At 40.8% G+C, this 12122-nt stretch overlaps 1 protein-coding gene across 2 annotated transcripts in view; it reads left to right on the forward strand.

Annotated features, from left to right (window-relative positions):
* The first annotated feature begins 1358 nt into the window (after window positions 1–1358).
* Window positions 1359–12122, forward strand: part of UBE2D3 (ubiquitin conjugating enzyme E2 D3) — a 38333-nt gene continuing 27569 nt past the window's right edge. Inside the window, exon 1 of one of the 2 annotated variants that reach the window (XM_063458560.1) lies at window positions 1359–1744. In XM_063458560.1, the coding sequence (XP_063314630.1) occupies window positions 1721–1744 (24 nt within the window). In that variant the 5' untranslated portion in view covers window positions 1359–1720. The remainder of the gene's footprint in view (window positions 1745–12122) is intronic. The other variant, XM_063458561.1, reaches the window with a different exon arrangement.

A 12122-nucleotide genomic window follows, 5' to 3' on the forward strand; every position in this document is an offset into this window, starting at 1 on the left:
CACATCCTGACACACACATAAACACAGAAATGTCACAATCTTTTATATTTCGAGCCACCCTCCTGTTAGATTACCTTGTGTTCCAGCTGCTGCTTGAGGTGCCTTTTCATAGAAAAGGCAGTGTATATATTACTACCTCAGATCACCTCTAGTTGTGGTCACTCAGACGGCCACTAGAGGTGCTTCCACATCAAAGCTGCTGCACTGAAGTTCAGCATCTACATGTTCTGCATTGAGCCACTGAACGCTACCCCATAGAGATGCATTCATTCAATGTATCTTTTACATTGGTTATAGGGGGCCCAAAATGTGTTTTGACAGCTATAGTGACAGATGACAGTATCTTAAAGTTATCTGCATAAATGCAGCATTAAAAGTGTGAAACGCAGTGTCTGGCTGTGCTCATTTCGATGTGAAGCTGGGTAATCTGGGATGTAAGTAACCTTGAGCGATGTAGATTAAACAAAACAGTATTTTATTTCCCCATTAGCCTTGTGGGTTGTATGGTGTTTGGCCTCACCGCATTCTGGTACCTAGCCATCTCTCTGCACAAGCATTATCACCTGGCCCATCTCATTAACATACACTTCTAATTCATGATACAGCCACGTTCAATTAGTAAATAATTTTAATAACAGGCAGACACCCAGCTCAATATGTCACGGTTCTCTCACACACTAAATTGCATTGCTCGGGATATAGACTCCCTTCTCGACGTTTCTGTCTCCCACAATGCTCCTTTCCCTCGTGACGTAAGGAGACTCGAGGGCGCCCTCTCGCGACGCCACTGCGGATAGAACACCACCTGCACGTGCCGGCAGCTCTAGCGCGCGCGGGAATAAAAAATAAAAAAAATCTGACAACACAGCTCGCGCTCCCCCCTACAGCCCGTTAATGGCAGCCCTCCCAATGGGAGCCCCGCTTGGCTCATGCAAATGAGACAGGGCCGCTTTTTGCCCCTCCCCGCCAGTAAATTAATTTATACTTTATCCCTAGTCGCTGTTGGTTATTTCTTCTACAAAGTAAAGGGGAAAAAAAAATAAAATCACATCCTGTTCCTCCCGCCACGTCATAACAGAGGGTGACGCATCGCCGCACCTCGTTGCATAACACGGCTCTTTCGCCATTAATACATAGTTGTAAAAAAAATAAGGGGGGAGCGAAGACCCGCAGCTTCCGCTCGTGCACGAACCGAGTGACATCACCGCCCGCATATCGCCGCCTTGTTATTGCTCACACTGCGCGGTGTGCGCGCCGCCTCCCTTTCCTCGGGCACGAGTACGTCTAACCGTCTCGCAGCAAGCTGAGCAGCCGTGCGTGTCCGCAGTGAACGTAGCGTCAGGTGGGAGGGGCAGAGAGGGAAAAAGCGCGTGCCACAGGTCCTGTGACGTAGTTGTGGCGCGTGACGGGCTAGCCCGAGAAAGCAGGAGCAGCATTAGCAGCAAGAAAGCGGCGCGCGAGACAAGGGGGGGAGGGGCGAATTGAAGAAGAAGAACACCCGACGGGTCACCGACCGGATAGCCGTACACCCAGCGGGCAGTTCGCAGAGCTCCCTGTCAGCCCGCCTCCTGTCACCCTCCCCTGTGGCGTGTGTGGGCGTCTCCGGGTTGTAGCGTGTCCCGGATATTGTACAGGGGGCCCTCAGCCACCTCCTCACCTCCCTTCTCCGCCCAGCTCACCCGAACACCCGCCCGGCACCGGCAGCACTAGACACAGCATCATGGCGCTGAAACGGATCCACAAGGTGAGCGGCGCCGCGCTCTCAGTCAGTCAGTCAGTGTGTCCGTGTGGGAAGGCAGGGCAGCGGCCGGACCCCCCCATACACCGGCCCGGGGGCCGCACACCGCCAGCACTGTGTGTCCCGCATTATGTCCGCCCGCCCGCCGGGGGTCATAGGGCTCTCAGCGCCCCGGGTGTCGATACCGTCCTAGCGGTCCGTCCGCCACACGGTGGTGGGAGGCGATCACCGCCCGTCTCCACTCCCTGGCAGTTCGATCCGCCGGTGGCTGGCGGTGGGTAGGCCCGGGCCGGCAGTGTGTGTGGGCCGAGCTGCTCGCCCTGCCTGCTCCCGCAGTGTAAGATGGCGGCCGTGTGTATGTGAGCAGCTCACACACCGGGCCCAGCCTGCATCCTGTTTGCTCGGCCTGAGTCAGCCATAGCCGGACACTGGGCCTGACAGCCTGCCCTCCCTTTGTGTACTGACAGCTTGTCCCTCACATGGCCAATGGCCAGCTCCACTGCCAGGCTGTATCCAGATAATGGGCCCAGGGCTAGTAACATGCTCTCTGTCAGTCTGTTAGCAGGCAAGGCCTGTGCCCTCCATGGCTGACTTGCACCTTCCTGCTTTCTTTGTGCTAGATAGACTTGTGATCGTAGAATTACTCGCACTATTCAGGTCTGAAAGCGACATTGCTTACCATTTTGCTGTATTTATATCTTAGATGGCCACCTTAAATATATTGCTAAAAACCTGTCCACCGTGTGTTTGTAAGTGACGACATCTTCTGTAATGCCAGTACCACCCATTACCTGAATGTATTGAAAGGAAATACTAGTAGGATCCATGTATCTGCATATATTGAGTCCCAAAGAATGGTTTAAACAAAGGAGGTAATCTTATATTGTGTTGATATTTCAGCGTGAAAAAATATTGATTAATAACATTGCTTATGTAGTGTCAAGTTTTCTTTTTTCCCCCAAAGTATTTGGAAAACTAGTTTTTTTTTTTACATAGGTGACATGGGCTGGTGTCTGGGATTAGCTCAGGCGTGTGCCCACAGTTAATTATTTTTTTTTTTTTAAATTACTTCGAAAATGTTCACACCATAAGATTTATTTCTAAAACAATGAATTGCAAATGTAAAACCATATTTCAATGTTAAATGAACATACAAAACACCTAATGTTGCTGAGGTGATTTGTGTTAATGGTTTCTCCTGTTCATTTTATTAATGTGATGTTTTCAAAATGAGTTGGTGCTTTCATGAATCTCTCTAGTTACATTTTACTCACTGTCAAGACAGCCAGGATATATATATATATATATATATATATATATATATCTATCTATATCTGGTCAAATCAGAAGTGAGGGCTTTTCATATTGAATCAATGCTTCTCTCAGGAGGATTCTGTTCGCAGAGCATGATGACTACTGTGTATGTGTGCTGTAGGAACACCATACTTACCTGAGAAGCTTTGGATTGGCCTAGGACAGGGATAGGCAACCTTCGGCACCCCAGATGTTGTGGACTACATCTCCCTTTATGCTTTTGCCAGCACTGCCTGTAAGTATGTTATGGGAGATTAAGTACATATTTGGAGTTCCAACAGTTGCCTACCCCTGGTTTAGGACATCATTTGTAGTGATGATCTTCCAGGAGTTGTGCTGTAGCAAGAAGTTTTACCGCTGAAGGAAAGGACTAAATTTTGGGATCCTGGAAGCAGGGCACAAAGTTTAAATTAAAGGATCACTATAGTGCAGGAATACCAATATGTATTCCTGACACTAGTGTTAAACATTTTATGTTCATGGCCCCCCTTTGCTCTTTAAAAAAAAAGTATTAAACTTCCCTTTATTCTATCGCAGCATGGAGCTCATCGACACTGACCCTGCTCAACCTCTTTGGCTGAGATCATCAGAATTGACAATCTCATCCAATCCAATTTTTTTTTTTTGCCATATTGAAGCAATTAGGAGGCTATTGCACATGTGCAGCAAAATGCTGCGATAATCGGCATCTCATCATAGAGATGCATGGAGACTCTTTAAGTCAATGTTGCACATTCAGAGGTGTCACTAGGCAGTAATGTAAACACTGCCTTTTCTCTAAAAAGTCTGCCAGGACACACTATGCAGCCCAGAACAACTACATTAAAGGACCACTATAGTGCCCTGAGGGTGCCCCCACCCTCAGTGTCCCACTCCCGCTGAGCTGAAGGGGGAGGATAGGGGTTAAACCCATGCCTCTTTTCCAGCGCCGGGACTCTTCTTCTGTCATCGGCTGCATGCGCGGCAAGAGCCGCGCGTACGTTCAGTCAGTCTCTGTGAAAATCACAGTGAGAAGCGGCTCTCAATGAGACAGCCACTAGAGGCTGGATTAACCCATAGGTAAACATAGCAGTTTCTCTGAAACTGCTATGTTTACAGCAAAAAGGGTTAAACCTAGATGGACCTGGCACCCAGACCACTTCATTAAGCTGAAGTGATCTGGGTGCCTATAGTGGTCCTTTAAGCTGTAGTTTTGGTGACTATAGTGCTTTTAAATTAGGAACCCTCCTCCAAAGTTAAAATTGTGTTTTTGTTTAATGCTAAAGTAAAAAAAAGCTATGACAACAGCACAATGTGTGTTTTAACAATAAATTATATTTTTAAGTTCACCAGCATGTAGAAAACTGCATAGTTTAGGCTGTTATTCTGTGATTAGCACTGGTGGTAATATAAAAATCCACAAAACTATATTGTTTTCCTGGTTGGAGCAAAATCTACTTTTGCTGTTATATGTGGAATATATAGTAAGCTGACCACTTCCTTGATTAACTTGACATGAGGGCACTAATACTTTTTTAGAGGAGGTAAACTTTAAAAGTAACTGTGCAAGAGGTACATGTTTACTGATTCAAGTTTTCCTGTCTGTTATTACCGTAGTTTTAACTTTGATAATGTAGCATGTATTTTTATACGGTGCTTAACCTTGTAATGTGTTACTTCCTGGAATAAGTACCATAAGGTGTGTATTTTATCAATTACTTTTTGTTTTGGAAAACTAGTGAGTCTTCAGCATTTTACACTAATGCACTCTCAAGCTAAGATAATATATATTTATATTTGATCACTTATTTCTTTAACAAAGGTTCTTTAATTCTTAAAACAGCAGTAGAGCATGGGTGTACTGAAACTGAAGAGTTGATGTGCAGGAGTAGCACGGGAGACATACTTACACCAAAAAAAACCTTTCATAAAGATTTAATTTTCATGAAATGCTTATAAGCCCATTATACAGCGCTATGGAATTTACTGGCGCTATATAAATAATAAAATCATAATAAATAAAGCCTGTGTTGGAATTTCACTCCGCTTCAAACCTAAAGTTATACAAAGTAGGGCCAATTTTCTCTTTCCTATGCTTGACAAGACAGCTACTTTTTTGTCAAGCTGTCACTCTTTCTATGCAAGGTCTCGTGGGATTCTCCATAGACATCAGAGTAGAGCACTGACATTGGCTTCTGGCAGATGAAGTGTCATGTGCCGTATAGGACCGTGAAATCAGCTAGTTGCACCGTCAAGGGACAGGTTCGGGTAAATGAAAACTATCTTACCCTGCCACACATAGTGACTGCTCCACTTGTATTCCAGTGACAATATGCGGTCTCTGCAAATTAAACAATGACCCCAGAAGGTGACAGAGCTGCTTTAATGTCAGCAGTTGTTATTAAAGTAACGCTTGCTAATGTTGGGCTTCCCAGAGAGATATGAATGCAAGAATGAGACATGGCTGTACACTTATACACTTAAATTATTCTACACAAAACCAAAGTTATTTGTCTTAATTGCAGTGTCAGTCACACAGTGGATTATGCTTTAATACACTGTGTGAGCCACTATAGAATTGAAAAACATCTGCCGGTTGAAAAATGTAGATCACATAATTTACATACTGTTTTAGTGCCTTTTTTTTTTTTTTTTTTTTTAAAGCCACATAAGACTGCAAGTTCTCTCCCTCTAAGGTTATTTTCAGTTTATCTGCGTATTTTTCCCATAATGTAGTAAAACTAATAGCGGTTGGTATCTACTTTGTTTATCCCTTTTAGGTTAAAATAAACATTCACCTGACTCTAGGGAGTGTGTAGGGTTGAAAATGTAAATATCTGCCAAGGTTGCTTTTTTTTTTTTATTTTCATTTTGCCCGTACATAACACAAAGATCTAGATAAGTCCTGTAAAAAGGGATTATTTCAGAAATACAGATCAGTTATTCATTTTTGTCTCTGAAGATTAACATGTTACACAAAGTACCATAACACTTTAGCACTGTCAACTCCAAGAGTGGCTTTAACTGCAGTGAATTGTAAAAAAAAAAGTCCCCCAGAGTTGTCAGTGAGCAAACCTGAATTCAATATTTTGGACTATCTATATCCATTATGTCCACGTTATGCACGTAAATTTCAAAGATTGGACGCGATAGTCAGTGACCTTTGTCTTGTGTGCCAGTTATTGGCAAAATGTGGCATTGGACATATCCTGCCATTTCCAATCAGCCATTGGTTTTGATGACTGATGTGCAACCGGTATAGTGGCTTTTGGCCGAGATCTCTTTTTAGTTGCGTGCCGTAGAGCAAGTTGCATCCCCAGCACACATGACATTGGCAGCCGAGAACTGCACAAATTGCATAAATTACACCTGTTGTCAGCGTACACTGCACACTGGCCAGACATAGAAATCTTCCCTTTACAGGCCGAGTGCGCATGCGCTCTGAGATTGCAAATTGGTCCAATCTCTGAGCAGTCTGTGACTGGTGCACGTGAGTGCTGGGAGAGGTAACGATGGGGTGTGGACAAGTTGCACTGGGAGGCTCTCCCAATTGATGTATTTTTTTTATTTATTTTTTCAAATACCAGACAACAAAAAAAATTTCATTGTGACATAAAAGCTTCTCATGGCCAGTATCTCTGTCAGTTTTTAACAATTGTAGAATATCAAAACTAAACCAGAATGTAATGAAATACAAGTATATATCTTATCTCACTGCGAGAGAGATATATATATATATATATATATTTCACAAGATGAAATTCTGAAACATTCAGTGCATTTAAAAAAAATAAAAAATAAATAATAATTTGCCTCCTCTACCAAATAAAAAAAAAAAAGGGGGGGGGGGGGATGAAAACTAAACATCACATGTCTTAAGGATGGTGTTTAATTTATTTAAATTAAGGTAGCAAATTGTTGAGTACCAGTTTTTACCTTGTGCACAAATATAAATTGTCTTTTTCAGTTCCTATAATTTTACTTTCATCGTAGATGTGTCTACACAAATTTGTGGTATCAATTCCTATTGTCCATGTGATAACCTCAGTCTTGAAGCGTTGTCCTTATGGCTTCTTATTTGTGGCTTTATCTGCCTGAAGCTGTTTCACTGTTGAACTCTTGTGAATGTGAAAGAGTAGGAAATAGGGATCATTTGGAAGAAACGCCATATTTCTCCTTGACAATGGACCTTCCTCTTACATAGTTATAGCTGAAAAGAAACTTGCGTCCAAGTTCAGCCTTTCTCACATTTGTTTTTTGATGTTGATCCAAAAGAAGGCAAAAAAAAAAACAGTTTGAAGCACTTCCAATTTTGCAACAAACTAGGAAAAAAATTCCTTCTTGACCCCAGAATGGCAGTCAGATTTATCCTTGGATCAAGCAGTTATTACCCTACATTGAAAGATAATATTCTATTTTTGCATGTATGCATCTAGATGCTGTTTGAACATCTGTATGGACTCTGATAAAACCACTTATTCAGGCAGAGAATTCAGCATCCTTATTGTTCTTACAGTAATTTTTTTTCCTTTGCCTTAGACAAAATCTTCTTTCTTCCAGTCTAAACGCATGACCTTGTGTCTTATGTAAAGTCCAGTTTGTGAATAGATTTCCACACAGTGGTTTGTATTGGCCCCAAATATATTTGCATAATGTTATCATATCCCCTCTCAGGCAACGTTTTTCTAAGCTAAATAGGTTTAAATTTGGTAACCTTTCTTAATAGCGGATATGTTCCATTCCTTTTATTTTTGTAGCCTGTCTCGGCACTTTTTCTAGTGCCATAATATCCTTCTTTAGAACAGGTGCCCAAAATTGCACAGCATATTCAATATGTGTGATCTTACCAGTGATTTATAAAGCGGCAAAATGATATGCTCATCCCGAGAATTAATGCCCTTTTTTATGCATGACAATACCTTACTGGCCTTAGCCACTGCTGATTGACATTGCACATTGTTGCATAGTTTGTTGTCTATAACAATTCCCGAGTCCTTTTAGTTTGTTATCCCTAATTCGCTTCCATTAAGGGTATACATTGCTTGTGTATTTTTTACGCTGAAGTGCATAACTTTGGATTTTTCTTTTATCTGGCATTTGAGTGCCCAGTCCCGTAGTCTGTCTAAATCCATCTGCAGCAAAGTAATATCTTGCACGCATTGTTTTATTTTAGAGTTTTGTGTCTTCTGCAAACACTGAAATATGACTTTCAATGCTTTTTTCAAGATCATTTATAAACATGTTAAATAGAAGGGGTCCCAGAACAGAACCCTGAGGGACACCACTTGCCACCTCTATCCAGATTGAAAATTTACAATTAATGGCAACTCTTTGTACTCTATTTTTAAGCCAATGTTCTACCCAAGAACAGGCATTTTCATCTGGACCGATTTTCTTGAGTTTGAACACTAACCTATTGTGTGGAACGGTTTTAAATGCCTTGGCAAAATCCAAATAGATCACATCCACTGCAACACACTGATCTATACTTCTACTCCTTCGTAGAACGCAATCAAGTTAGTTTGACATGACCTGTGCTTCATAAAAAAACCATGATGATTTTTGCTGGTAACAATGTTCTTCTCAAGGAATTCTTGAATATTATTAATAACCTTTCAAATATTTTTCCAGCCACAGAAGTTAAGCTCACAGGTCTATAATTTCCAGGCAAGGATTTTGAACCCTTTTTGAATATAGGATCCACATCTGTCTTCCTCGAACACTTCCTGAAAGAAAAGAATCTTGAAAGATTAAACACAGAGGTTCACTTATTTCTACACTTAGTTCCTTAAGTACTCGTGGATGGATACAGTCAGGTCCTGGAGCTTTGTTCTTTTTGTTTTTTCTCGTCCTCTGTTGCGCAAAATGGCGCGTGTTCCTATTGGGCATAACTTCTGACTGCTGATGGAAAATGGTGCCGTTGCAATTCTGCCCTTTGCAACTTTTTTTTGCCAAAGTTGGCTATTTCATAAGGCAGCAATCCTTGCTTTGTTATGCCAAATAACTTGGTTTTTTTGAAGGGTTTCTAGCAATGCGTCTTTAGTGCAACATGTTACTGGTTTTTGGCAATGGTATGTTCATGTTATACATTGTTCTGGATGCGGGTTAAAAAAAAAATGCGTAGACAAGCGTTTTGTATGCTGAATACAACAGACGGCAGATAAGAACCATTCGGCCCATCTAGTCTGCCCAATTTTTTTAAAAATACTTTCATTAGTCCCTGGCCTTATCTTGGTTAGAGGATAGCCTTATGCATATCCCACGCATGCTTAAACTCCTTTACTGTGTAAGCTCTACCACTTTACTGAGAGGGTAGTGGATGCATGGAATAGGTTTCCAGCTAAAGTAATACTTCTGGATATTCTTTTTGCCCCTTTAATTTAAGACTGTCCTCTTGTTGTGGTAGTTCTCCTTTTAAATAGTCTCCTCCTTTACTGTGTTGCTTCCCTTTTATGTATTAAAATGTATCTATCATACCCCCCCTCTCTCGTCTTTCCTCCAAGCTATACATGTTAAGATCCTTTAACCTTTCCTGGTAAGTTTTATCCTGCAATCCATGAACCAGTTTAGTAGCCCTTCTCTGAACTCTCTACAGTATCAATATCCTTCTGGAGATACGGTCTCCAGTACTGCGTACAAAACGCCAAGTGAGGTCTCACCAGTGTTCTGTACAATGGCATGAGCACTTCCCTCTTTCTACTGCTAATACTTCTCCCAATACAACCAAGCATTCTGCTTGCATTTCCTGCTGCTCTATTACATTGTCTGCCTACCTTTAAGTCATCAGAAATAAGGTTAGGACTCTATCAAATATTCTGTACTCTTCCCTTGTGTTATTACGTCCAAGATGCATTATCTTGCACTTATCCACATTAAATGTCAGTTGTTACAACTCTGACCATTTTTCTAGTTTACCTAAATCATTTGCCATTTGGCTTATCCCTGCTGGAACATCAACCCTGTTGCATATCTTAGTATCATCAGCAAAAAGACATACATTCCCATCAAGACCTTCTGCAATATCACTCATTAAAATATTAAAGACAATGGGTCCAAGTACAGATCCCTGAGGTACCCCACTGGTGACAAGCCCATTCTTCGAATATTCTCCATTGACTACAACCCTCTGCCTGTCACTCAGCCACTGCCTTACTCATTCAACAATATTGGAATCCAAACTTAAAGATTGCAGTTTATTGGTAAGCCTTCTATGTGCAACAGTGTCAAAAGCCTTACTGAAATCTAGGTAAGCAATGTCTACTGCACCACCCTGATCTATAATTTTAGTTACCCAATCAAAAAAAATCAATAAGATTAGTTTGGCATGATATCCCTGAATTAAACCCATGTTGTCTCTGACCTTGAAATCCATGTGTTTTTAGATGTTCAAAATCCGATCCTTTAACATGGTTTCCATTACTTTACCCACTACTGAAGTAAGGCTTGCTGGCCTATAGTTGCCCGACTCCTCCCTACTACCTTTCTTGTGAATGGGTACAACAGTTGCTAACTTCCAATCTTCTGGGATGACTACTGTTAATGCTTGGTTAAATAAATCTGTTAATGGTTTTGCAAGTACACCACTAAGCTCTTTTAAAGGAATACTATAGTCATCTAAATTACTTTAGCTATATCAGTTTTAGTGTATAGATCATTCCCTTGCAATTCCACTGCTCAATTCACTGTAATTTAGGAGTTAAAGCACGTTGTTTCTGTTTATGCAGCCCTGGCTATGATTGACAGAGCCTGCATGAAAAAAAAAACTGGTTTCACTTTCAAACAGATGTAATTTACCTTAAATAATTGTATCTCAATCTCTAAATTGAACTTTAATCACATACAGGGGGCTCTTGCAGGGTCTAGCAAGCTATTAACATAGCAGGGGATAAGAAAATCTTAATGAAACAGAACTTGCAATAAAGAAAGCATAAATAGGGCTCTCTTTACAGGAAGTGATTATTGAAGGCTGTGCAAGTCACATGCAGGGAGGTGTGACTAGGGTTCATAAACAAAGGGATTTAACTCCTAAATGGCAGAGGATTGAGCAGTGAGGCTGCAGGGGCATGTTCTATACACCAAAACTGCTTCATTAAGCTAAAGTTATTCAGGTGACTATAGTGTCCCTTTAATAACTTCGGGTGTATTCCATTAGGTCCCATTGACTTATTTGTCTTTACTTATAAGCAGCTCTAAACGCTGCATGGTGTAATAGTACGCCCTCTGGTTTTTCTTACTTACCCGGTCGCCGGCGATCGCGGTTGGGGACACTCACCTGGAATCCCAGGGAGTCCCCCGCGGCGGATCATGCCTCCTCCGGCCCCTCTCCTCCCTGGCCATGTGAGAGTGAGGTCATTGCGTGTGTGTGTGTGTGTGTGTGTGTGTGTGTGTGTGTGTGTGTGTGTGTGTGTGTATATATATATATGTATATATATATATGTATATATATATATGTATATATATATATGTATATATATATATGTATATATATATATGTATATGTATATATATGTGTATATATATATATATGTATATGTATGTATATATTAAATGTAGACTGATGCTGAGTATTTATAACAATAATTACATATATTTATATATAATATATAAAAAAAAATATGTAGGGGGCGGTACCGTTTTACACGTGAGACTTTGCTGAATACAAACAAATATGTGTATTTTATTGCAGTAAAAGCAAACCGTATTCTGACATTGACAGTTAGAATGTAGAACTAAAAAAAAATTTATTTTAACCTATTTTTTTTCATATTAAATCTTTTCATAGCTAAATATTTGATACTAAATGAAAGCCCTGTTTCCCCTGAATAAAATGATATATAATTAGGGTGGGTGCATTTAATGTGAATTACGGTTGGACAGACATGTAGCGCAAATGCCAGGTTTTGTTTTGATCACAACGTGTACATTTGGCTCAGTCCTTAAGGGGTTAACATTTTTGAAAACGTATTTATGCTAATTTACAGTTTTTTCACAAGACACAAATGAGTCCTATTACTAGGGGCAATACAACTAATTTGCAGTATGACTTATTTATTTTTATTTGTTAAAGTAAGATTGTGAAAACTGCTTAAAT

The sequence above is a fragment of the Pelobates fuscus genome, chromosome 6, assembly GCF_036172605.1.
Source record: "Pelobates fuscus isolate aPelFus1 chromosome 6, aPelFus1.pri, whole genome shotgun sequence".
Taxonomy (NCBI): domain Eukaryota; kingdom Metazoa; phylum Chordata; class Amphibia; order Anura; family Pelobatidae; genus Pelobates; species Pelobates fuscus.